The following is a 27,960-nucleotide window of genomic DNA, read 5'->3' on the forward strand; positions in this document are numbered from 1 at the left end:
ATCGATTTTTATCATGCAGAAAAAACATTACTTCTGTTTTTATTCATTTCACAGAGTAGGCACTGCCTACCCTGACCGCACGTCACTCGGGCTGTGTATGTTGGGCGGCAGGTAGCCTAGCGGTTAAGAGTGTTGGGCCGGTAACCAAAAGGTCTTAACCCTAATGTCTTCTGTAGGGCATATAAAATCTGCGTTGCGGAAAACGCAGACGGAATCACGGAATCCAGATTTTAAAACGGAATTCAGCAATATTCAAAAATGTATTTAACTTAGTAGGAAATCAACTAAATGTATTGAACGTATTAGACAATTAATTAATCATAAGATATGAACATGCATCAGTGATTCTTATTTTCCTGCAACCTCTGAAACGGCACAGGAATGTCCCTGTCTGTGTGTTGTGTGCAGTGCACGTATGTCTAGTCTGCACTTTGTGTAGCCGTTAGCGATAATGCTAATGATAATAATCTGCTGGTAGATGGAAAGGCTTTCCCTAAAACCTTCTAAAACGAAATGTTAACTACAATGTAGCCTATGCCTACCTGGCAGAATATCATGATTATTTGCATCAATCCAGTGGCCATTTGTTTTGCAAACTCTGCAATCACATGAGCGCTACAGAAACACAGCTAACCAAACAACAGTCTCTGGCTGGTGCACACTTGCAATAAAGGGTAACTACACCCAAAATGCAACATTTCTTAGATGTTTTCCCAGACCTCAAAAGTGGTCTCCCGATGTTGTTTAAGCATTGTTGTGATTTATTAAAAATATAAAGAATTGAAAAACTGAAGCCTGGAAAAACAAAAAGGAGAAAACGGAATTTGGATAAAAAAAAAAAAATGGAATCAGGCACAATATATAACAGACTTTATAGGGTCCTACTCCTGTAAGTCGCTCTGGATAAGAGCGTCTGCTTAAAGACTCAAATGTAAATGTAAAACATTTCTCACCTAACTATCTTAAAGACATGCTTCGCCACTTTGGTTACTAAGGGCTTGATGTGTCAATGTGTAATTCATACATGCATAATCTATGAGCAAAATTACTGTTTTAATATAATAATATATGCCATTTAGCAGACGCTTTTATCCAAAGTCATGCGTGCATACATTTTACATAGGGGTGGTCATGAAATCCCTAGTTTGAAAGCGACTGTTTTCTTGAAGCTGTGCTGCGCCATTTTCCCTACATTTCCTCCCACGTGGGCCAGCACCCTAGCAATTCGATTTCTTGCCAATGAGCTTCAGCCTCTCGCATTTGAGTGACAGCTAGCAAGAGGCCTGCCCGGCGTTATCTGCAGGGCGGACCCAACGGCACAGTGGAAACAACAGAGACCGACCGATAGAGAGACAGCAATGACGTGGTGCACATATCTGCACATATGTGACGTAGTACGCAATTTTCGGGGACCACTTTTGTCTTGTGAGTGCTACTTTCAAAACTACTGGCAAAAAAATATACAAAAGTACCGGAGAATCTCTAAGATGAATGCACTAACTGTAAGTCGCTCTGCATAAGAGCGTCTGCTAAATGACTAGAATGTAAATGTAACATTTTATTTTCATTAAATAAACACAGATTGACGATTTACAGTGATTTAAAAGTACAATTCCAAAGACTGCATGGGGTACAGCCGATCCCCCTATTGTATGGGACACTTTTAAATGTGCTTTTAAAGGCCATGCAATTCAGTTCTCATCTCTAAAACAAAAGCAATTTAGGTCAAAAGAGTCCATATTAACAAAGGAAATGGAAGGACTAACGGTACAGATAGATACAGTGGGGAAAAAAAGTATTTAGTCAGCCACCAATTGTGCAAGTTCTCCCACTTAAAAAGATGAGAGAGGCCTGTAATTTTCATCATAGGTACACGTCAACTATGACAGACATATTGAGAAAAAAAAATCCAGAAAATCACATTGTAGGATTTTTTATGAATTTATTTGCAAATTATGGTGGAAAATAAGTATTTGGTCACCTACAAACAAGCAAGATTTCTGTCTCTCACAGACCTGTAACTTCTTCTTTAAGAGGCTCCTCTGTCCTCCACTCGTTACCTGTTTGAACTTGTTATCAGTATAAAAGACACCTGTCCACAACCTCAAACAGTCACACTCCAAACTCCACTATGGCCAAGACCAAAGAGCTGTCAAAGGACACCAGAAACAAAATTGTAGACCTGCACCAGGCTGGGAAGACTGAATCTGCAATAGGTAAGCAGCTTGGTTTGAAGAAATCAACTGTGGGAGCAATTGTTAGGAAATGGAAGACATACAAGACCACTGATAATCTCCCTCGATCTGGGGCTCCACGCAAGATCTCACACCGTGGGGACAAAATGATCACAAGAACGGTGAGCAAAAATCCCAGAACCACACGGGGGGACCTAGTGAATGACCTGCAGAGAGCTGGGACCAAAGTAACAAAGCCTACCATCAGTAACACACTACGCCACCAGGGACTCAAATCCTGCAGTGCCAGACATGTCCCCCTGCTTAAGCCAGTACATGTCCAGGCCCCTCTGAAGTTTGCTAGAGTGCATTTGGATGATCCAGAAGAGGATTGGGAGAATGTCATATGGTCAGATGAAACCAAAATAGAACTTTTTGGTAAAAACTCAACTCGTCGTGTTTGGAGGACAAAGAATGCTGAGTTGCATCCAAAGAACACCATACCTACTGTGAAGCATGGGGGTGGAAACATCATGCTTTGGGGGCTGTTTTCTGCAAAGGCACCAGGACGACTGATCCATGTGACTGAAAGAATGAATGGGGCCATGTATCGTGAGATTTTGAGTGAAAACCTCCTTCCATCAGCAAGGGCATTGAAGATGAAACGTGGCTGGGTCTTTCAGCATGACAATGATCCCAAACACACCGCCCGGGCAACGAAGGAGTGGCTTCGTAAGAAGCATTTCAAGGTCCTGGAGTGGCCTTGCCAGTCTCCAGATCTCAACCCCATAGAAAATCTTTGGAGGGAGTTGAAAGTCTGTGTTGCCCAGCGACAGCCCCAAAACATCACTGCTCTAGAGGAGATCTGCATGGAGGAATGGGCCAAAATACCAGCAACAGTGTGTGAAAACCTTGTGAAGACTTACAGAAAACGTTTGACCTGTGTCATTGCCAACAATGGGTATATAGCAAAGTATTGAGAAACTTTTGTTATTGACCAAATACTTATTTTCCACCATAATTTGCAAATAAATTCATTAAAAATCCTACAATGTGATTTTCTGGATTTTTTTTCTCATTTTGTCTGTCATAGTTGACGTGTACCTATGATGAAAATTACAGGCCTCTCTCATCTTTTTAAGTGGGAGAACTTGCACAATTGGTGGCTGACTAAATACTTTTTTCCCCACTGTAGCAATAAAAACTGTACCATAGAGGCTTAGAATAAGTTAGAGGAAAAACAAAAATATATGGAGGAACTTATTCAAAAAAGATAGTGTAATATATTATAAAAATAAAGCAAACTGGATGGAATATGGGGAAAAATGCACCGAATTATTTTTAAATCTTCAACATAGAAATGCTACCAAAAATAATTTACCAATGATTCACCAAACTATATTTTGAAGGAGGTTGTAAAGTACTTTATGCATATGTTTTCATTTCAGTCTCCTCCATCTCCACTAACCGAAGCTAATTGTATGGATTTTTTTCTATTAATAATGTACAATTAACAGCTGTACAAGGCCAAATTACAGTGGAGGAACTTCTTGATTCAATTAAAGCCTTTAAGTCAGGGAAAACTCCAGGGCTGGATGGCATACCAGTTGAAGTATACCAAACCTTTTTTGATATACTCAAGAGGACCGTTATTAGCATGTTTTAACCACTCCTATCCAGTCCATTAAAAAAATTGGAGTCCTCTTACACTTCAGTGTTGTGATGCAAAAAATTCTAGCAAAATGCTTAGCGTGTAGAATTAAAAAGGTATTGTCAGACATTATTCATCCTAATCAGACAGGTTTTACACATGGACGATACATTGGAGATAATATAAGACAAGTACTGGAAACAATAGAACACTAAAAAATCTGGGAAACCAGGCCTGGTATTCATAGCTGACTTTGAAAAGGCCTTTGATAAAGTACGACTGGAGTTTATATATAAATGCCTGGAATATTTCAATTTTGGAGAATCTCTTATAAAATGTGTTAAAGTTATGTATTGTAACCCTAGGTGTAAAATAGTAAATAATGGCTATTTCTCAGAAAGTTTTAAACTGTGAAGAGGAGTAAAACAAGGTTGTCCGCTATCGGCATATCTATTTATTATTGCCAATCGAAAGGTTAGCTGTTAAAATCAGATCCAACAATAATATTAAGGGGTTAGAAATCCAGGGCTTAAAATCAAAGGTGTCATTGTACACTGATGATTCATGTTTTCTTTTAAATCCACAATGTGGATCCCTCCACAGCCTCAAAGAGGATCTAGATAATTTTTCTAACCTCTGGATTAAAACCAAATTATGATAAGTGTAATATATTACGTATTGGACCACTGAAAAATACAACTTTTACATTACAGTGTAGTTTACCGATATAATGGTCTGAAGGGGATGTGGACATACTCGGTATACATATCCCGAAAGAAAGAAATGATCTCACTCCAATATATTTTAATAGAAAGTTAGCAAAAATAGATAAGATCTTGCTACCATGGAAAGGAAAATACCTGTGTATTTGTGGAAAAATCACCCTGATTAACTCTTTAGTCATATCCCAGTTTACCTATTTGCTATGGTCTTGCCTACACCTAATGACCTGTTTTTTTTTATTTTTTATTTTACCTGGAGTGGCAAGCCAGACATAATTAAAAGGGCCTATTTATATAATGAATATGTATTCGGATGGCAGAAAGGATTAAATATTAAAGCATTAGACCTCTCACTAAAGGCGCCAGTCATACAAAAGGTATACTTAAATCTGAACTGGTTCTCTGGCAAATTAGTAAGAATGTCTCACCCCATGTTCAAGAATGGCCTTTTTCCCTTTATTCAGATTACAACCTCTCAATTTCTGTTATTTCAAAACGAAATAATCTCCAAAATATCGTTATTTTTTAAACAAGCCATAGAAAATTGGTTGCAATTTCAGTTTTATCCACCAGAAAATACAGAAGAAATAATTCAACAAATATTGTGGTTAAACTCAAATATACTAATATACCAAAAAAAAAAAATCTTTGTAAATTATATCATAAATAGGACTGGTGGAGTTGTCACACATGCAGCTAGCAAAATATATGGAAATGTCTGCTCTACTCAAAATTTCAACCAACTAATTGCAGCATTACTGCAAAAATGAAAGAGGCAAGTGGAAGGGGGGAAAAGTAAGGAACTTGTCTGTTGGCCCTGCATTAAAGGCCAAAATTGGTTAAAGAAAATAGTGATAAATAAAACAATATACCACTTTCATTTAAGGACCCAAAAATTGACAGCTGTGCCATATAGACTGCAAAATAATTGGGAAGAGATATTCGATGTACCCATTCCATGGCACATGGTTTATGAACTGATACACAAAGCGACGCCGGATTCAAAACTTAGATGTTTTCAATTTAAATTATTATACAAAATTCTTGCAACCAATAGAATGTTATATAAAAATGGGGGATACAGCCTTCCCAGCTCTGCAGATTTTGCTGCGAAGAGACAAAGTCATTAGATACATTATTTTGGTACTGTCCATATGTTGCTTGTTTTTGGTCACAGGTCCAGGAATAGCTGAGGAATTGCAACATTTACCTGGATCTAACGCTGCAGATAACAATACTGGGTGATTTGAAAAGTCATAATCGATCGATCAATAACATAATACTTTTAGCAAACATGTTTATCTTTAATTTGCAATCTGTAGAAACAATGATAATAGAAAGGTTCAGAACTTTTGTGAAGCATCACAGCACAGTTGAAAAATAATGGCAAATAGAAATCCAATATGGATGGTGTTAAGAGATAGATGGGAGGAGCTGAAAGGTGGGACTAATAACGACAAGATAACAAATGTAAAATATACTGTGTGTGTCAAATGTATATAGGTTCAGATCTTTTGTCAAACAGCACAGTTAAAAATATATGGCAAATAGAAATCAAACTGGATGGACATCAGAAATAGATGGGAGAGGTTGAGGGAAGAGGAAGGACAGGACTAAAAACAAACAAAATATAACTATTGTAACATAGATTGTCTGTAAAATGTATATAGTGTGTATAAGCTGGAAGTAGAAGCCTAAGTGTTGCTGTTCATTGGTTTACTACAATTAGACAGTACCAGTCAAAAGTTTGGACACCTACTCATTCAAGGGTTTTTCTTTATTTTCACTATTTTCTACATTGTAGAATAATTGTGAAAACATCAAAACTATGGAATCATGTAGTAACGAAAAAAGTGTTAAACAAATCAAAATATATTTTAGATTCTTCAAAGTAGGCTTGATGACAGCTTTGCACACTCAGCCTTCTCTCAACCATCTTCACCTGGAATGCTTTTCCAACAGTCTTGAAGGAGTTCCCACATATGCTGAGCACTTGTTGGCTGCTTTTCCTTAACTCTGCGGTCCAACTCATCCCAAACCATCTTAATTGGTTTGAGATCGGGTGATTGTGGAAGCCATGTCATCTGATGCAGCACTCCATCACTCTCCTTCTTGGTAATATAGCCCTTACACAGTCTGGAGGTGTTTTGGGTCAATGTCCTGTTGAAAAACAAATGATAGTCCCACTAAGCGCAAACCAGATGGGATGGCGTATCGCTGCAGAATGCTGTGGTAGCCATGCCTTGAATTCTAAATAGCCTAAATCACCGACAGTGTCACCAGCAAAGCACCATCACTCCTCCTCCTCCATGCTTCATGGTGGGAACCACACATGCGGAGATCATCCGTTCACCTACTCTGCGTCTCACAAAGACACAGCGGTTGGAACCAGAAATCTCAAATTTGGACTCATCGGACCAAAGGACATATTTCTGGTTAGAGACAGTTTGTGCTGTTCTGTGAAGGGAGTAGTACACAGCGTTGTACGAGATCTTCAGTTTCTTGGCAATTTCTCGCATGGAATAGCCTTAATTTCTCCGAACAAGAATAGACTGACGAGTTTCAGAAGAAAGTTATTTGTTTCTGGCCATTTTGAACCTGTAATCGAACCCACAATTGCTGATGCTCCAGATACTCAACTAGTCTCAAGAAGGCCAGTTTTATTGCTTCTTTAATCAGCACAACAGTTTTCAGCTGCGCTAACATACGTAATTGCAAAAGGGTTTTCTAATGATCAATTAGCCTTTTGAAATGATAAACTTGGATTAGCAAACACAACGTGCCATTTGAACACAGGACTGATGGTTGCTAATAATGGGCCTCTGTACGCCCATGTAGATATTCCAATTATAAATCTGCCATTTCCAGCTACAATAGCCATTTACAACATTAACAATGTCTATCAATCAATCAATCAATTTTATTTTATATAGCCCTTCTTACATCAGCTAATATCTCGAAGTGCTGTACAGAAACCCAGCCTAAAACCCCAAACAGCTAGTTTAGTCTACACTGTATTTCTGATCAATTTGATGTTATTTTAATGGAAAAAACAATTGCTTTTCTTTCGAAAATAAGGACATTTCTAAGTGACCCCAGACTTTTGAACGGTAGTGTAAATATATAAATATATTTACAAAAAAAGATATTGGGTATTGGAAATGATGCAGACAATAACATTGAGATACACACAGCTACAATCTATCTGCAATATTAAAGCTGATCTACCCCCTAAAAATATAAAAAAATATATTTAAAAAATACTGCATGGGGGCTTTAAGTAATATAAAGTGTATGTGTCCTGTATGTTTGTAACATGTTGCAGGCAGCCAACTCTAATTGCACCTCCCCTCTGCCCACTTCCCTTGCAGACTTGTCTACAGGAACTGAAGAGGCAGTTTCCAGGTAGCCAACGAGTGAAGCGATTAGCAGGCATGCGGCTGGAGGCTTTGGAAAAGTAAGCTTCATAGTCTCTCACTGTAACATGGCTGAAAGACTATAGTGTAAATCCATTTGAATTCAATCACTTTTTGACAGCACCCCTTTTGTTTTGAAAGAAACCTACCATACATATTTTCCCATTGCATAAGTGCTCAGAAAGTGACTTTGGACCTGAATGCCAAAACATTCAAGAGATAAAGGTGCTTGGTTGAATGCATTCTGTTGTGCAACTGACTAGGTATCCACTTTCCCTTTAATTTCCCTTTCAAAGTTGACCCATTGAGACATCCGTCTTCATCACTGGAAAAGATAAACAGTTGAGATGTATATAATTTAAAAGCTTACAAACAGGGTTGTCAAACTACTTTAGAATGTATTCAATAAAAAGTGCTAAAAACGCTTAAACTCAGATTTCTTTTATATTCACTTCACATATGTTGTAGTTTAGACCCTATTTTACATAATCTAAGGTTTTTGTGTTGTGCCCGCCATCAGTTGAGACACAACATTCTCTTGAACACAGGGTGGTTGACATTTTTTGGCTGATAAATGTACTAAAATGGTAGTAATTATAAGAAAAAAATTGCTGTGGTCTGAAGGGATTTGTCCATTATACGAATTATATTTCTATGATTGAAATAACACTAGGGCTGTCCCCGACAAAAAAAACAATCGATTGGTCAACATTTTTAAATGTATATTTTTCCATATAGACATACCCTGTGTTTTTTAATGAAATCAACTATATGCACTGAGCTTGTCTGATGCTTTAACCATTTACACTCGTACTCGTATACGGGTTGAAAATGGAAGATTTGGGCACTAATAAGCGCCTAAATTGGAATGTAGTGGCAGTACAGTAACATGCTATACATGACGTCAGACCTCTGACTGACAGCCGTTCTGAATTTGAGCACCATGCGCGACAAGAAGTTGCCCCTTCTCTCCCAGTAATTGGGCAACTTTTACAAATGTTTTGTTGTGTGAGTGAGGGAAATGCTGTAAATTAAGATGACGCGATGCATTTTGAAAGATGAGACGTTGAGGAGTATAATAAATACCTCTGATGTCATACAAGCTAGCCAAACACCGTTCAGTCCAAATGTGCACTTCACATTGTTTGTGAAGTGCACAAACCGTAACACAAAATATTGCTGATTTCAAAGATGATTGTCACCAAAAACATTATTAATTAACTTAGTCTCCCCCGCCTCACATCTCTCCCAGTCAAGATAATATTTGCTCAAGCCTCGAACTTACTGTGTGTGTGAATGGCGTCATGGTTCTTAAAGAGACAGCTCACACTTTTATAAAAGAAGAGATTGCTTCTTCTATGCAAATGTTGTTGATCAGTACAATAAAATAAGTCCCAAATGGAAGGGAAACAGGTCGTTTTTCATCTGTAGCCCCATGAAATTAGTCAAAACAGGCTCAATAACACAATGCATTCACACACTCCTATTGAATATGCTTTCACCTGTATTGTAAATAGGCCTAGGCTACATCTTGATTTACCCAGTCTATCAATAGACTAGAGATTTACCATTCAAATAAATGATTACCATGATGTTATGTAGTTAGATTGGTAAAAAAACGAACAAAGTTAAATTGATTGTATGATTTGTATAATTGATTCATTAATGCTTACATTCAAAAATATATATTTTTATAATGTAATGATATTGAGCTCAAAATATCTGTCTGGATCAAGTGCCATTCTGTGACTTTGGCTAATAAGCCTTTTTTTGCCGTGGTATCTTTTTCGCATCGAGTATCGTGATGGTATCGAGTATCGTTATACTAAATGTGGTATCGGAGTCAAAATTCTGGTATCATGACAACACTAGCACACACATCTCAATGCACTCATGACTCCTTTCTATACCCACCAAAATTACAATATTTTTCTCTGAATTGCCTTGTGAAAGCCTAACACTACAATTTTATTTTATAACTTAGCTAATCATGTTGGCAATAGAACAAGCTTTCAAGTCATGCCCACCTGACCCAGATTGCGATTTAAAATGAACAGTTTTTGGATTGCGAAAACAACAACAGTAATTGTGTGATGGCGGGGATGCAGGGTTGTGTTCCAAATGAAACAACTACAAGTGTACTTGCTCTAGTTCCTCAACGGCACAGCTAGGAGAGCTCAAATAAGTACCTTAAAGTTGAACTCTAGAGTCATAAGTGTGTTGTAATTGCATAGGAACTGCACACTTTGGAGAGGTGTGTGGCCATTTAGAGACACCAGTTACTCCTCTCACTCAAACCCTTGTAATTTTTTGGTCTTATGTTTGCACATACCCTACATTTTCCAGGAATAGTTTTATCATGTTACTGAATGTATCCAGAGTATTTTCAGATTTCGTTGCGGCGAAAAGTACACTAAATACACAAAATCAGCTATGTAATGTTTAGATTGTTTTATCAGGTGAACTGTTGTGTACTCACCTTTGGTCTAACAATTTTCCCATTATCTCCAAACTGTTCAGTTTCAATTGCTACCATGCTTATGCATATGCTTTAAATATTTCTTCTGTGAGAAACATTTTAATTTAGCCCTATCTATATAGGCCAATTCCCATCAGTGTAAAGGATTTAGCCCACTGTTTGATAAAATAATTAAGACCCTGGTGTGACGTTTTGATAACCATGTAAGTCTCTCTCGAACAAGTTGACTTTTATCAATATATTTGGCTCTATTTATTATTTCAAAAATGCTAATTAGCATCAAAGTAGACATCATGCAAGACTACAAATCCTTGCAAGGTCTGCACGTCATCTCTAGCTGATACCTTTGCTAACAGGTATTATGTCAATTTAAAACTTGCACAAGACAGTTCACAGAATTGTCAATTTAAAGAAATGTTGCCAATTTATTCAATACTACATTTAGCTGAAATTAGATAGTTAATCCAGAGGTTCCTTCCCTTTGCTTTGATTCGGCAGTCTCGTCCAGATCATCATGGCATTTGTAGTTTTTTTATGATAGCCACATAAGCAGCTAATTAGCATTTCATTTTTGGGGGGTAAATACAGGCAAATATATTGATAAAAGTCACCTTGTCCTAGAGAGATTTACACGGTTATCAAAATGTCATGCCAGGGAAAGCCTACACGAAACACAGCCCTTATTTTAAGTGTTTCTAAAATCCCCCATGGGAAAACTAAATGGTGGAAAAACAATTGGAACCATTTCCTTGTTTGACCACTAACTTTTATGGGTATTAAGACTCATACTATGGTACTCTATAAGAGTATCAAGTAGCTACAGTATGTACCGGTAGGTAAGTCTTAGGCTACAATTAGGCTCATTTGCATGTGCCGTCTGCAAAAAAATCTGGTGTAAACCCAGTTCACTAGAACCGCTCATGCTCATGAATTGTAAAAAAAATATTACTCTGCCATTTTTTAAGTCATGGCCTCCTCCGTCCTTGACTTTTCCTAAATAAGTCTATACAACACACTGTCGTAATTAGAATCTTAATATCACAAACACAACTGGAGTTATAACCAGTTTTAGGAGGGCATGTCATTGTTTTATGGTTTTCCCCCGTTGCCCCTCCTTCTCCCAACAGTAGTGTCTGCTCTGCTCCTTCTCCCGACAGTTGAAGGTGCTGTGGACAGTTTTATAATCACTCTGATAATTGCCTCAAAACTGAACTTAAACTATATTGTAACAAATTTCACACACAGAAACAGATGAAATAAACGAAGTTAACTATAATGGTGGAGTTGATGAGCGAGGTGAAGCGAAGGATGCATAATTATGTAATCACCAATTGTGAATGAAGAACCTTATTCTAAAGTAGATAAAATTACTTTTTTTCTCATCAATCTACACACAATACCCCATAATGACGAAGTGAAAACAAGTTTTTAGACGTTTTTGTAAATGTATATAAAAAAATAATAAACAAATACCTCATTTACATAAGTATTCAGACCCTTTGCTATGAGACTGGAAATTGAGCTCAGGGTGCATCCTGTTTCCATTGATCGGAGTGATTGTAGTCCACCTGTGGTAAATTTAATTGATTGGACATGATTTGGAAAGGTACACACCTGTCTATATAAGGTCCCACAGTTGACAGTGCATGTCAGAGCAAAAACCAACAGGATTGTGTCGAGGCACAGATCTGGGGAAGGGAACCAAAACATTTCTGCAGCATTGAAGGTCCCCAAGAACACAGTGGCCTCCATCATTCTTAAATGGAAGAAGTTTGGAACCACCAAGACTCTTCCTAGAGCTGGCCAACCGGCCAAACTGAGCAATCTGGGGAGAAGGGCCTTGGTCAGGGAGTTGACCAAGAACCCGATGGTCACTCTGACAGAGCTTCATAGTTCCTCTGTGGAGATGGGAGAACCTTCCAGAAGGACAACGATTTCTGCAGTCCTCCACCAATTAGAACTTTATGGTAGAGTGACCAGAATGAAGCCACTCCTCAGTAAAAGGCACATGACAGCCCGCTTGGAGTTTGCCAAAAGGCACCTAAAGACTCTCAGACCATATAATATGATATGCCATTTAGCAGACGCTTTTATCTAAAGCGACTTACAGTCATGCGTGCATACATGTTTTGTGTATGGGTGGTCCCGGGGATCGAACCCACTACCTTGGCGTTACAAGCGACGTGCTCTACCAGCTGAGCTACAGAGGACCAGATTCTCTGGTTTGATGAAACCAAGATTGAACTCTTTGGCCTGAATGCCAAGCGTCACGTCTGGAGGAAACCTGGCACCATCCCTATGGTGATGCATGGTGGTGGCAGCATCATGCTTTGGGGATGTTTTTCAGCTTCAGGAACTGGGAGACTAGTCAGGATCAAGGAAAAGATGAATGGAGCAAAGTACATAGAGATCCTTGATGAAAACCTGCTCCAGAACACTCAGGGCCTCAGACTGGGGCAGAGGTTCACCTTCCAACAGGACAACGACCCTAAGCACACAGCCAAGACAATGCAGGAGTGGTTTCGGAACAAGTCTCTGAATGTCCTTGAGTGGCCCAGCCAGAGCCCGGACTTGAACCTGATCGAACATCTCTGGAGACACCTGAAAATAGCTGTGCAGCGATGCACCCCATCCAACCTGACATAGCTTGAGAGGATCTGCAGAGAACAATGGGAGAAACTCCCCAAATACAGGTGTGCCAAGCTTGTAGCGTCATACCCAAGAAGACTCGAGGCTGTAATCGCTGCCAAAGGTGCATCAACAAAGTACTGAGTAAAGGGTCTGAATACTTATGTAAATGTTATATTTCCGTTTTTTATTTTTCATGAATTTGCAAGAATTTATAAAAACCTGTTTTTGTTCTGTCAAATTGGGCTGTTGTGTGTAGATTGATGAGGGGGAAAACAATTTAATCCATTTTAGAATAAGGCTGTAACGTAACAGAATGTGGAAAAAGTCAAGGGGTGTGAAAACTTTCCGAATGCACTGTATATCAGTCCACCAAATCCAAATGAAACGTTGAGGAAGGGAAGGCATCGTTTGGATAGATCAAGCCGGTGACAATGCAATTGAAGAAACATTCAAAGTTCTTGAAACCTTCCCGGATTGACTGACCTTCATGTCTTAAAGTAATGATGGACTGTCGTTTCTCTTTGCTTATTTGAGCTGTTCTTGCCATAATATGGACTTGGTCTTTTACCAAATAGAGCTATCTTCTGTATACCACCCCTACCTTGTCACAACACAACTGATTGGCTCAAATGCATTAAGAAGGAAAGGAATTCCACAAATTAAATTTTAAGAAGGCACACCTGTTAATTAAAATGCATTTCAGGTGACTACCTCATGAAGCTGGTTGAGAGAATTCCAAGAGTGTGCAAAGCTGTCATCAAGGCAAAGGGTGGCTATTTGAAGAATCTCAAGTATAAAATATATTTTGATTCATTTAACACTTTTTTGGTTACTACATGATTCCATATGTGTTATTTCATAGTTTTAATGTCTTCACTATTATTCTACAATGTAAAAAATTATAAAAAGAAAAACCCTTGAATGAGTAGTAAATGAGATATTTCTGTATTTCATTTTCAATCAATTTGCAAAAATGTCCAAAAACACATTTTCACTTTGTAATTTTGCGTTATTATGTGTAGATGGGTGAGATTTTTTTTATAGATTTAATCCATTTTGAAATCAGGTATAACACATCAAAATGTGGAATAAGTCATGGGGTATGAATACTTTCTGAAGGCACTGTATGTCTTAGAGCAGTGGTTCCCAACCTTTTTCCGTTACTGTACCAACAATTGCATGTTTCTCTGCCCGGAGTACCCCTGAAGTACCCCCTCATGTGCATTTTATCACTAAGCCTATGGTCTCATGGGTCTTCTCAAGTACCCCCTGTGGTTAGGCCAAGTACCACCAGGGGTCCTAGTGCCCCTGGTTGGGAACCACTGTCTTAGAGGGATGGACTATGCCATCCCTTCGGCCTCCACAATGGATTAGTCCACTGAGGCATGCACAAATCAGACAGGTGTCTCGTGTGCCATGAAAAAATTTAAACATTTTGCGACCGCTCAACTAAAAAAATCTCTGTCGACCAACAGCCTATCGACCAAACAATCAACCTGTCGTCTAAATGGGGTCAGCCCTAAATGGCACCCACCCTTTATTCAAGAGCATGTTGTGTCTCAACCGATGGCGGGCACAACACAAAAAGATGTTGTGAAATAGGCTCTAAGCTACAGCGTATGCGAATATGAAAAAAATCGGGAGTTTGTGTTTTTAGATAATTGACGTTACATTTTTGTTTTTACAACACTTTTTGTAAGCTTTTAAAATGATCTCAAACTCAACCGTTTATATTTTCCAGTGATGAAGACATGGATGTCGCATGGTATGGTGGGGTATGCAAAATGGGTAAACTTTGAGCACCTTTATCTCCTGAATGTTTTGGCATTCAGGTCCAAAAGGTCACTTTCCGACCACTTTTTCCATGGGCAAACATGTATGGGAAGTTTTGTTTAAATCAAAAGGGATGCTGTCAAAAATTGATTGAATTAAACTGGATTTACCCTATAGGCCTGTGGTAAAGGGGGGGTGGGGTGGACTGTAGATCCTAAGTGGTATGATGGTCTGGGTGTGTTTGTGGTGGGCTCTCTGTTTGTGTTGGAAACAACCATTCCACTGGCAAAAAGGTGGAGAAAAAATAAGTGAATGGTTCAGTGCTCTGCCCTTTTAGCCTGAGCAAGGGATTCCCCAGGAAGGAAGTGGTTTGCTCCCACTGCTATTCTGGGAGTCCCTCAATCTTCTCTTTTTTTTTTCTTTTTTTTTATTATTATCTTGTTGTGCTTTTCGTCTCTGAGCTGAGAGACGAGGTCTTGCCTGCCTGTAAATATTGACATGCCATCTCAGTTTCAGCTTTGCTTCTTCTCAGCTCTGTTTATTTTTAAATCTGCAAATGTGATTCATAAAAACAGAAAGGGAGTGAGTGTAAGGGAACAAGATAAACACAGTATTTTTGACTGGAACTGGAGTAAGGGTAATTCAATCTGTTTACCACCCCTGATCACCATGACTCGTTTATCGGTTATGTCAGAGTTGATGTGATAATTGAGAATGATTGCTCCTGCACTGTCAGATTAAATACATGGCACACACTGGCCTCTAATTGGCTTCAGGCAGAGGTACACTGGAATGACACAGCTTCAAACGACTAACTATCCCCCACCCCCGACACACACACACACACACACTGTGTCTCGTTGAGCCCCCCCCCCCCAGTAAATAAAGCATATCAAAGTGGCTCATGAGTGGTTGCTTGGTGCCATCTGAAATCTCACAGAGTGTAGTTGAGTAATAAAGTGGATGTGAGGGAAGGAGTGGCACTGGAAGTGGGGCTGCTCACTGCTAATGGGAAACAGAGTTGCTTCTGTTGTAGGTTGTGGTGGGCAGAACAGGTTTTGATCATGGAGCCCTGGCTTTTTGGCTGCTAAACCGTTAGCGTTGCAGATTGCCTCTAATAAAAAAAACAAGTTCAAAATCATCCCTGCGGACCCATGATTTGACATGACAAGTGAAGTGAACACGCCTCCCCACCTCCCTGTTGCCAGGAAATTTCTGCATGGTTTGGTATTTACAGCTCATAACTCACTCATTTTAAACAGAATCGTATGGATTCCCCCTTTGCTCCGTAACTTTAAAACACACATTGTGTTGAATATAGCTCTGATCAGACTTGTATGTAATGGAAGGTTGCCTATTATTTTACACGGCTCAAAAGAAAGGCCTCTAAAACGAAGCTGAACAGATTGATTTGATTCACCTTTAAACAAATCAAAGGCAATCATTGTGTATACACTCTTCAGATCAGTGTGCTTCCCTACTCTTTGTATTGGTTTCTTGACTCATTGTTAAGTGGTGTAAGCCTCTCACAACGCAGGCTATTTGAGCAGCAACAGTAATGACTGTTTATTTCCTCCTTTAGATCACTGCTGATTTCTGCAAGGGTTCACAGTGTAACCATAGAGACCGGCTGCGTTGTGTACAGAAACTTGATTGCCTTGAACTCTGTTTGATTTCCCCACCACCTAATTTTTCTTGACTGGTGAGTCTTTTTTTTTCTTCTGCTTTTGAAGGTACGAGGATGCCAGCAAGCAGTATGATTCAATACTGCAAGACGATCCCACCAATACGGTAAGAGAGGAAAAACACACACTTATTCTTATTTTGTTACAGTTGTGGTCCAAACTTTTTTGGACAGCTTTAAATCTGCTGAAAAGCTTTGGTATTAGTGGTGTGAGTTTGCCTAGTTAAACTCTCCTTGGCCTTTTTGACCTCAACCACATTGCTGATCAGGCTCTCACACACACACACACATTACAGGAGTTTGAGGGAGCGGGAGATGGGGGAGTGGTTCATGGTCTTAGGCAGTGTTTGACATGTTGGGTGGAACTAAGGCCAAATTAAATGCCTGCTCTTTGAAGACTGTGATATATAGGTCGTTCTTAGACCCCCTCTGGGGTGAGCAGGACTGTGCTCCACTATTACATCCTCCATTACTGTCAGGCGGCTTCAGGTTAGGGATGTTCATGAAAAAGCATTTTTACTGGTCATGCTTATCAGTCTATAAGTACATTTTCATAATTTAGTGGTATTAAATAGGTGCTTGTGTATTTTCGTTAGTCATGTATATTATTTATCACACACGCACAGCATACATAGCCTTGTTTGAGGAGCGGAATAGCCAATCACCTGTAAAACAGCGTGAGAGTAGCTCAAAAGCTGGTACTAGAGTGAAACCAGGGAGATCGTTCAAGATTGACTTCGAAATTGGACGTCTATCCATGTCTTGCAGATGTCGGGAAATGCCTTCAAAATGGCCACTATGGGCAACAGTGAGCGCTATTACCTTGTCGTTTTGGTTTTGCTAGGGCGTTGTTGACTGGGATGGGGGATGGGCGTAATCCCATGACTCTGGATCAGAAGGTTCTGTGTTCGATCCCAGTGGTGGACACTGTTTTTTTTATTGTTTCATTTTAACTCTATCCCAAACCTTAACCCTTACCTTAACCATTCGGAATGAGTGCCTAAACTTAATCCTTCTGATTTTGACGTTTGAAGAAATGGACCAATACAGAACAGCAGGAGCAACGCAAGGTGTCAAAAGCACTTAGAAATTTGACGTTTGGAGAAACGTGGATAAATGTCTAATTCTGCAGTGAGACTGCGAGACATTGAGTGAAATATGCTTTTGTAAGCCCAGTTTTGATGGCTACGATTAAAAAGAGCTAATATTTTTATTTATCTCAATCTCAACTGGTAATTAAAGCGCGCCTCCCTTTCGTCATTTAAGTGCATAGGCTATAGTCAACGGTAGGCAGGCTATCAGCGTGTCACCCACCACTTTGCAATGTTAACTTGAGGCAGTATGATTGTTTGAAACCTGAACGTTTTACTTTACTTCAAATAATGAGGCATGTTTTACCTTGCTTCAAAATAGCCTAGTAGCCAAAATCCATCCATAGAAACGTGGAGGCAATTATTTTGACTTCCTCATACTATTAACCAGCATTTCTCTCCTGTTCTATTGGTTTTCATATCAACTTTCTTTTGTTGTCCAGAAGCCAGAGGCCATCCTAGTTGTTGCTATTAGAGTCCCCCTCGTTCTATGTTTCTAACTGAGATTTTCATCTGTCACATATGGAACCGCTCGCATTAGGTGCGCTGTTTAGAACAGGGTTTTCCCGCAAATTGCATTTGAAAATTACGTTTTGTTAGCTGCTTCATTACAGGAGTTTCATGTTAAATAATAGGCTATAGCCTTTTGACTGAAAGACGATAGGTTTGCTATTGTTGCATGTTTCTCTTAATTAAAAATGTCAGTTCCTTGTATGCATGCATAGAATTTTCTGTTAGTCACATCATTTTACTGTCTGGATTTTTTTTTACCGGTTAATGAGGGTCGGTTAGTCCGCAGCAAAATTGATCGAAATGTGCATCCCTTCTTCAGGTGTAAAGCCCAGCGTTCACTTCTAAACAGTAGAAACAGATACAAGAAGCCTTTGACTTTTACTCAAGTTCTTGTTATATTAAATCTTCGGCCCATGCATAATGCACTGTGAGATTTGTAGAGCGTCTGGGCTCTGACAAGGCTGCTACTTTACCACTATCTTGATCGCCACTTGCTGTATCAGTTCTATCCACATGTTGTATTTTGTGTGTCATCTGTATAACTGTATCTGCCAATTAGTCTGCATTATCATAGTGATGTAGCAAAACAGTTTTTCCCACAAAACAATTCCAACAAATGCAACCCTGTGGTTTACACAGCAGTTAACCATTTGAGTCCGTCAGATTATAAGTGGGTATAGCCTTTAGATATACACTATTGCTTTAACTTCCATGCTTTAAGTTCCATACAATCTTCTCTCAATTTATATTGAATTTCAGCTGAATGACTTGCAAGACCATGTCTATCCAGTGTTCTGCCAATCCCCCACCACCAACCCAAAACACATTGTACCTGCTGTTAATTGTTTCCATAAGGACATGTGGCCACGCAAGAAAATACATGTTTTTAAAGTTTTTCAAAAGAAACCATGACCTTATTTGTTTTGGCAGTCCTCCTGTAGACGTTCAACAAGTTTCTGTGTTGCCCTGACACATGAACTTGCTTAGATATATTCAACATTTTCTCTTGGCTGGCAAAGTGCGAGAGACGAAGCATAAACATTTGTTCTTTGGACACCATGTGAGGATTCTGCACCTCACCGACTGTCTGTTTCAAACAAACGGACGCCTTGCTGACAAAATCAATAAACTTGGGTATGCTCTGATGCAGTCACCACCCCTTCTTTCTGGTGTGGAAGAATTGCCCCCTCATCTCTATGTATTCCCTGTAGTGTAACTGTCTGCTCCCCATCGTTCAGACCCCTTTTCACCTTCTTCACTTTGTCATTTACCGTCATTTTTTTTATTTTACTCTCTGTTTCTGTTGGACCAAACCAGTCACACTATTCGTTCTTCTATTAAAATGAGAGATCTATTTGTTTTACACAGGTTAGATCCACCATGTCCTATTTCAATTGTAAGCACATTAAATACTCTGTCATGGAAGACAAGACATGTGGTGGGAAGGGAAGAGCAAGTTAGTTTGTATAGGCTGTGATGCCTCCTGAGAAACTGCTTTTGGTCGTCAAGTTGCCAGTGCAGGCACTTCCACAACCTCAGCAATAAATATACTGAACAAAAATATAAACGCAACATGGTTTCATGAGTTGAAATAAAACATCCCAGAAGTTTTCCATATGCACAAAAAGCTTATTTCTCTCCAATTTGTTTACATCCCTGTTAGTGAGCATTTCTCCATTGCCAAGATAATCCATCCACCTGACAGGTGTGGCATATCAAGAAGCTGGTTAAAGAGCATGATCATTACACAGGTGCACCTTGTCCTGGGGACAATAAAAAGGCAACTCTACAATGTGCAGTTTTGTCACACAACACACTGCCACAGATGTCTCAAGTTTTGAGGGAGTGTGCAATTGGCATGCTGACTGCAGGAATGTCCACCAAAGCTGTTGCCAGATAATTGAATGTTAATTTCTCTACCATAAGCTGCCTCCATTGTTGTTTTAGAGAAAGTGGCAGTACGTCCAACTGGCCTCACAACCGTAGACCACTTGTAACCACGCCAGCCCAGGACCTCCACATCCGGCTTCTTCACCTGCGGGATCATCTAAGACCAGCCACCCGGACAGCTGATGAAACTGAGGAGTATTTCTGTCTGTAATAAAGCCCTTTTGTGGGGAAAAACTCATTCTGATTGGCTGGGCCTGGCTCTTCAGTGGGTGGGCTTATGCCCTCCCAGTTATGTCAAATCCATAGATTAGGGCATTATGAATTTATTTCAATTGACTGATTTCCTTATATAAACTGTAATTCAGTAACATCTTTGAAATTGTTGCATGTTGTGTTAATATTTTTGTTCAGTATAGATAATTAACATGAGTGAATCACCAATAGGGTCTGAAGTCTTGGAAATGGTTTTGTTCGCTGGCTTTAAAGAACAAAAATTCAGGTGTTTGTCCAAGGTGTTCAATCGCGGTGGATTGCCCAGCCTACATTTTTTGCCAAACTCGTCTCTGGCGAACTCCAATCCACCAGTGTCTGTGACAGGTGGAAGAGAGATTTCAGTGTGTTTCCAACATCTGGTTTATATTCACAAAAGTAGTTTCCATAATGGTAGCTAGATTTAATCTTTCAAGCTGACTTTAGATAGTTGTTTTCCAGTTGGAAAACACTGAACTCTTTTAAAGGGACACTTCGGGATTTTGGCAATGAAGCCCTTTATCTACTTCCCCAGTCAGATTAACTAATGGATACAATTTTTATGTCCCTTTTAACATATCTCTCACCCATTAGCTAGCTTGCATTAGCATTGATAGTTCTGTCAATTAGCCTACTTGTGCTTAGTTGTTAGCGCCATTTGCTGTATTTGAGTATTATGGCTGCAAACTGAACTAGGGCTGGGCGGTAAACTGTAAAAGACAGTGCCTTGCAAAAGTATTCATTCCCCTTGGCGTTTTTCCTATTTTGTTGCATTACAACCTGTAATTTAAATGGATTTTTATTTGGATTTCATGTAATGGACATACACAAAATAGTCCAAATTGGTGAAGTGAAATGAAAAAAATAACTTGTTTCAAAAAATTCAAAAATAAATAAATAATGGAAAAGTGGTGCGTGCATATGTATGATGAGACTAAAATTGAGCTTTTTGGCCATCAAGGAAAACGCTATGTCTGGCGCAAACCCAACACCTCTCATCACCCCGAGAACACCATCCCCACAGTGAAGCATGGTGGTGGCAGCATCATATTTATGCACGCTCAAGTTTTCTTTCTTTTTTTCTTATTATTTATTGTTTGTTTCACAATAAAACATATTTTGTATCTTCAAAGTGGTAGGCATGTTGTGTAAATCAAATGATACATATCTAGCAGGCAAACATTTAGTTGTGAATTCCATACTGTAACTAGATCACCTGGCGCGTGCTGCACATCAGTGAGTGACTCACAAGGCTCCGGTCTCTCGTCGTTGTGTGCTTGTAAACAAACACCACGTGACTGGGGACTACCGGTAAGCTTCATAATGAAGAATAATGTGGCAGGTGAAATGAAGAACGCAATCTTATTTTTCTCCTAACGTATTACACAAGTTGACTGCAGGTATTTACTTAAAAAGTTACTACAAATATTCAAATGTGTAAATAAAAAAACGTTAAATACATAGTCTTGACAGTATTGAAAAACCATCCCGTGGCCATTTCCAAATACCCCGGTATACGGTATATACGCTATATACCGCCCATGCCTATGCACTACCCATAAAGCATATTTAGAACTTGTATTATTCAGAATCATAAAATACCGTCAAATACTGGCATACTGTCAAAAATTAGAAAAATATGATATTTTGGCCTTATCGCCCAGCCCTAAATTGACCTTGGAAGGGCAGAGAGTAAAATCAGCCTTCGCAAAGGACAATGTTTAGGCAGACTTTGCTGAAAGTCTACCGGGTTCGGAATTATCAAAGGCTTTCTAGGAGCTCTACCTATGACACGTAATAGTTTACTTAATGGATAAACTAGTTCAAATATGCATTGCCCTCTTCATTCTTTGGGTAGTGAGATCTTCTCCAATGGTAAATGGGAGGTGCCTTGGGAATAGTACCCTTGTGGGAATGGTGGGTACTAGTCCTCGCCAGACAATCAGAGCAACACCCAGGCGATGTCCTGGGATGGGATCACTCCGTTTCCTGATCTCCAAAGGCTGGGTGGATGTCACCCGGAACACCAGCGCCCTTTCGGTTAAACCTGAGGGTGGGAATGGAAACAGGTCCTCACTGTCCCCTGGTGTCCTCCAGCCCAGCTTTTTCCCCACCAACCCGTCCTGGCTGATGAGGGTGTGGTGTGGATGGGGGCTGACATCATTTAGGTCACCTGTCTTTACATTTACATTTTACATTTTAGTCATTTAGCAGACGCTCTTATCCAGAGCGACTTAGTTAGTGAGTGCATACATTTTTAATACTGGCCCCCCATGGGAATCGAACCCACAACCCTGGCGTTGCAAGCGCCATGCTCTACCAACTGAGCTACAGGAGGATCTCCTCTGATCCCAGTCCAGCATGTTCTCTAACATGTTCTGTACAATGAGGGAGGGGATGTAGCTCAAAGAAATGGCGGAAAATTGGCGTTCACAGCAATGCCGAGCTGGAGATTGGAAACTGAGCTGTTGTAATTACAGGCTGTGGAATAGATGTGGTACCCATTAACCAAAATTGTTGAATCATCAGAAATTGCTCAAGGTTTCTCTGCCATGGTGGTGTCCAAAGAATGTGTCGAACTCTTAGCCCTTCCATAGTTTTATTGTGTTCCAATACCTACAGCAATGATCTGGCGAAATTCTCGTCTGCTTGCGTAAATGCATTTTTGTGCTTTGCTCATCTTTTTTTCTTTTTCTTTGAGAACTTTGGCTAAAAGGCTATAGCCTAGTGTCTGTCTACCACATTTTCATACAAAAGGTAACTTCATTAATTATTCATTTGGAGTCCAAATGACACTGTGGATGATTCATCTGATATATGGAATTCCGACCCTCATTTCATCCTAATTGGTGTGTAGAAACATAGCTAGTATTTATTGAGAAAGCAATTGAGGTCGCTGAGAATCCCTTACTGAGGTTGGCCTAGAATTGTATGCAATTAGAGTGTAGGACAAGAGAGTTTTTACAGAGGTCATGATGTGCTCAGATTTCTATTGAGCTGAAACTAGATCCTGTTGAAATTGAAAATATTGGCTTTTTGCAGCCTTTATATTTAGGCACTATTTAGATATTTAGGCACTATTTGATTTCTGCATGCCTTAGTAGACTTTTATTCCAAGTAATACATGTAAAACTCCATCAGCTCTTAGGTATTTGAAACATCTGTAATTTTTTTTTTTTTTACTGTACACCAATGTTTTACTCTGAATGTTTTAGTGTCGTTGTTGCTTTTAATGCAATAATACCTTAATCTACTAGCTGTTTCACAACAGCGGCACATTGCGTCGTTCATGGGCCCCCCCCATTTTTCTCTGTATTCTTCTCTCTCGCCTTCATCTCCTCCCTCCATCCCCTCCATTCTCAACCCCTCCATCTCTCCCTCCATGTATGTTATATAACATTATTATAACATAGGCTATCTAGGTGTCCAGTGTAGTCCTCACAGTCAGAGCCAGGGGTGATTTAAACAATCCAGTGCTCCACTCGGAGTGCTCCTCGAGAACCCTAATTAAAAAAGAATAATGACAACGGCGGGATTATCCCTGCTGCCAGGTTCTTCTGGATCATTAGTTTGGAGAGGGGGAGAGAGCAAGAGGAGGAGCGGTTTGGGAGAGCTCCGCATTTAATAAAGTTCCGTGTGACTCCTTCGGGGCTACCAACTTCCATATGTTCTGAGTGAGCCCCAAGTGGTTCTTTATCAGGAAAAAAGGACTGGGAAAGAAAGAGAGGAAGGGGGAAAGAGAGGGGTGTGGGGTAGGCCTACAATTGCAAGATCCACACTGAAATGAGGTGTTCTGACAGATTTTTGGTATCGGACAGGGAAAATCCATATGTTAGCAATTTGGTTAGAAGTGAGTATAAATTCCTTAATCTCACATAGCATCAAGCCCCAGTAGAATATGGTCCATGTAGAATAGTGTGATATTTTGAGGAGATATGTGTTTTATGGGCAGAGGGGGGAGAGAAGAGGAAATATGGTTGGTGTGACCCCCCCCCCCCCAATAATACAGGTCAAGAATAATCTAGATATTTATAAGAAATCGCTGACTTTAGGTTAGTGTGCATGTGTCTGTTCGCGTCTGTGTGTGTTAGAGTAAGCACCATAGCCAGGCTGTAGTGCAGGTCCCTGTCCCAGGGTGATGGATAAGTGGATTTATTGTGACGGCGGTGTCAATGGATTCCCAGATTTATGGCCGCTCAGACGTGACTCATGCACAGCCCTCAATGGCTTTGGTTATGAGTGTGGGAGAAAGGAAGCCCCACTCAATCAAATGCCAGTCCATAAATAAAATGGGCCATGGCAGGCAGGGCAGCACAATTCTAATGGCAACAGCAGCCCGCTGTTAGGTACTCACACACACACACACACCAAAACGCCGCCTGGAAAAGTCAGAGGAGCGGGCGTAATACTTTCTGATTCAGATTGATGAGAATCTAATCCACCTTAAGGTCACTTCACCATCAAAATGGAAAAAAAACGGCAATTGGAGGCTGATGTAAGTTAGCTAGGCTTCAGAAGCTCATTCTGAATGCGCTGGCCGTTGGGTTTGGGGTAAGGCAATGTTTTTCCCACTTAGATGGGGATGACTCACCACTTTATCTCAGCCTCTAAGCTCACACACGCCGACTCTCAAACGTTTACTCATGATTTGTGTTCTTCCTTCCACAGATATAGCCTAGCTAACCATTACCTCTTATGAGATGCTGGCACATCAATTTAAAGTTGCCCCATAACAATATCAATAATAGTCGCCTTAAAAGGGACATCAGCATTTTAAGTAACGAGGCTTCTCACCGCTGTGGAAGAACTGTAACAGAAAAGTGCTCAGTAAGGCTGGTTCATGCAGTCAATATCTCTCTCCTAAATGAAGATATCACTTAACTGAAATGAAATTATTTGGTACTGAACATCACCACATCACATCAATGCTGTTGGCTGATGATTCCGTAGAGAAAATGTAAAATCCTGATTCCCACCACTCCAGTCCTCCACTCCCAATAGACTTGGCGTTCTTTGAACTCATGGTCCCTATCCCCAGGGGGATCGGCCAGGAGCAGAGGCGGGTAGCTTTGACCAACATCCCAAACCCCACCACCTCCCCAATTTCCACCTGAGCACAGTTCCAAGACTCCCAGACTAATTTAACACATACCCTCCTCCTTTCTTTCCTCTCCCTTTTTATTTGTGTGAGCACTGAGGAGAACCCCTCTCCTCGGACAAACACTTGAGGAGCTAAGACCTTACTAATCCTCTGTTGATGCTGATCTCCACAGGCGGCGAGGAAGAGGAAGATCTCCATTCTGAAGGCCCAGGGGAAGAGTGCCGAGGCCATTCGCGAGCTCAATGAGTATCTGGAGCAGTGAGTAGTGTTTTACAAGAGGATTTGGACGACCTCCTCCTCATTCGCACCTCCCCTGGTCTTTTTAATTAAAAGGGGGTTTGCATTCGATTTGAGCCGGGCTGGGCCACAACCTGTCCATGAGACCCCCCAACCCTGCTCAACCCCCCATCTTGGGAGCTCTGCCTGTCTGCCCTGTCCGTCTATGTTAGCCTAGTTATATAATGCCATGATTTGGATTGATTTGAAACATTGATATTTCAGCTGTTGTACTATACATTAGAGAGGTTATTGTTGATGATCCTCTTGCTAATAAGGTTCTAAATAGCATGGTGTGATGGTGATGAAAAGCATACTCAATGGGAGACTCCCTACATTTCTCACTTTTTTACAGGTTCGTCGGGGACCAGGAAGCGTGGCACGAGCTGTCGGAACTCTACATCAACGAGCACGAGTAATCATCGCATTTCTTTATCACATTCATTTAACTCATTACCCTACGTCACTTATTCCAGTGGTGAGTGCTGTGCCAGCAGTGTATCAGCACTCCCTGGTGTCAAGACCTGGAGGCGGCACCTTATCATATCTCCCAGGGGCATCTGTCAGCTTCTAACAGACTCAGGGGGGTGAGACAGAGTGGGGAGTGTCTGTAAGCAGTAACTCCTCTCCTCTCCCAGTCTCGGTGGCTGAACTGACGGCTTGATCCCAGAGAGGATGTATTAGGATGGGCACAATGGAGAGGGGCGGTGAAATGCCTAACTCAGCCAGGGGTCCGCTTTGAGCCCCTGTCTTTGTTTGTCACATGGAGAGGAGGGTAATAGGATTTTGTCCCTAAGCCCCCCACTCATACGTATGGGGGGTAAGACAACCCCCTACTGATATCTCTGTTGCCAGGGGTAATTGTCAGCCTCCCAAGACAAGAGCATTGCAAGAAATGTTTTTGTTTTTGTTTTGTGTCACTTTTTATCCCTCCTTAATTGTCTTGGGGGCTTAGGTGTTTGTGTGTGTAAGCGCTCTGGTGTATGTGTGTGGTTGTGTGAGCAGCACACCGGCTCTGCTGTCACCCTGGCAAGAGGGCAGTGTCTGCAGGAATGTTTAGCGTAGTGAGAGGGACGCTTATTGGATATTTCATGTTTTTGTCCCGAGGGGCTTTATTGCTGTAGTAGCGGGAGGAAATCCAGGGGTGAGCGGATTATCTCCCAGTTTAGCCCAACTTTTCTAAATCACCCCATTCACTCCCCGAGCCCCTTATCTACAGGCGTGTCAATTTCTTTTCTGTATTTTGGGTTACAAACGCCCTTTTTCCCCCTCCCATCCTCTTCCGGACAGCATGGCATTATCGCCTCTCTTTTCCACAGAGAGAGCGGGAGGGAGAGTGGCTGCAGAGTGATTCCCAGGAGAAGTTGGTGGCACTTTCTTTCCAGAGCCAGAAAAACCAGAGGCTGATGGAGAAGAGAGGAAGAGAAATAAGCGATTCCGCCCTCACTGTGTAGCACCCCGCAAGCTAAAAATATACAAATCACTCACGGATTCTCGCCTGCCATTGTTACATGGCTCTACAGGCATCAGTGTTCAAACATTATGACAGTAATTAATAGCCTAACACAGTGGAAACTTTCTTTGAATAATCCTCATACTGCTGAGTGATATTCGGACGTTATTGAGATTGCGCCTTTTTGTTATTGTTGCGAGTGAACCGTTGAGATGCTTCGACTCATTGAGAATCATCTGAGCTTTTAGTGCTGTTGAATTAGTCTTTATTTAACTACTGTCTATTGGTTCAGATTGGCCTGGTCATCCGACAGAGCATGATGACTTTCTGTGGTCAGTTTTCACAGTCTAATGGCGGAATCTTGATCCGTTTGCCCAGTCTAGTTGGGAAAAAGCTTTGGGCTGGAATTCAGTCAAACTGTGGTATCACAATTGGTAGCACCAAAAACCAACCATTGTCTGGTTTGGTGTTCAAAGAAAACAAAGCAATTGTGTGAGTCATACTAACAATGCTACCTCCCCGAGCTAGCACCGTGGTCTCTGAGCCCAGGCTTAGGGAGTTGGAGCTGAGTGGTGGTGATGATGGGTGGAGATTGGAGGGTGCGGTACTGCAGTCAGCCAGGCCTCTGCCTGGTGATGGAGGCTGCCTCTCCACTCTCCTCTCCGCTGCAGGCCGGGGCCACTGCAGGAGCACATCTGAAAGTCTTTATGGGGAGGAAGTGGTAATTGTAAGCAGCCCCCCAACCTTCCAAATACCCCGATCTCTCTCGCTCTTTCTCTCTCTCTTCTCCCCCCCCAGTTTCTCTCCCTCTCACTCCAACTCGCCCCTCGCGCTCCCCACCACTCTCATGGTGTGGC

At 40.7% G+C, this 27,960-nt stretch overlaps 1 protein-coding gene across 1 annotated transcript in view; it reads left to right on the forward strand.

Annotated features, from left to right (window-relative positions):
- LOC311139397 (ER membrane protein complex subunit 2) overlaps positions 1 to 27,960 on the forward strand; it is a 72,823-nt gene that overhangs the window by 28,903 nt on the left and 15,960 nt on the right. Inside the window, exons 4-7 of the mRNA XM_084174267.1 lie at positions 7,919 to 8,004; positions 16,580 to 16,637; positions 25,547 to 25,632; positions 26,006 to 26,065. Of these exons, the coding sequence (XP_084030393.1) occupies positions 7,919 to 8,004; positions 16,580 to 16,637; positions 25,547 to 25,632; positions 26,006 to 26,065 (290 nt within the window). The remainder of the gene's footprint in view (positions 1 to 7,918; positions 8,005 to 16,579; positions 16,638 to 25,546; positions 25,633 to 26,005; positions 26,066 to 27,960) is intronic.

The sequence above is a fragment of the Coregonus lavaretus genome (genome assembly GCF_964263955.1).
Source record: "Coregonus lavaretus genome assembly, chromosome: 13".
Lineage (NCBI taxonomy): Eukaryota > Metazoa > Chordata > Actinopteri > Salmoniformes > Salmonidae > Coregonus > Coregonus lavaretus.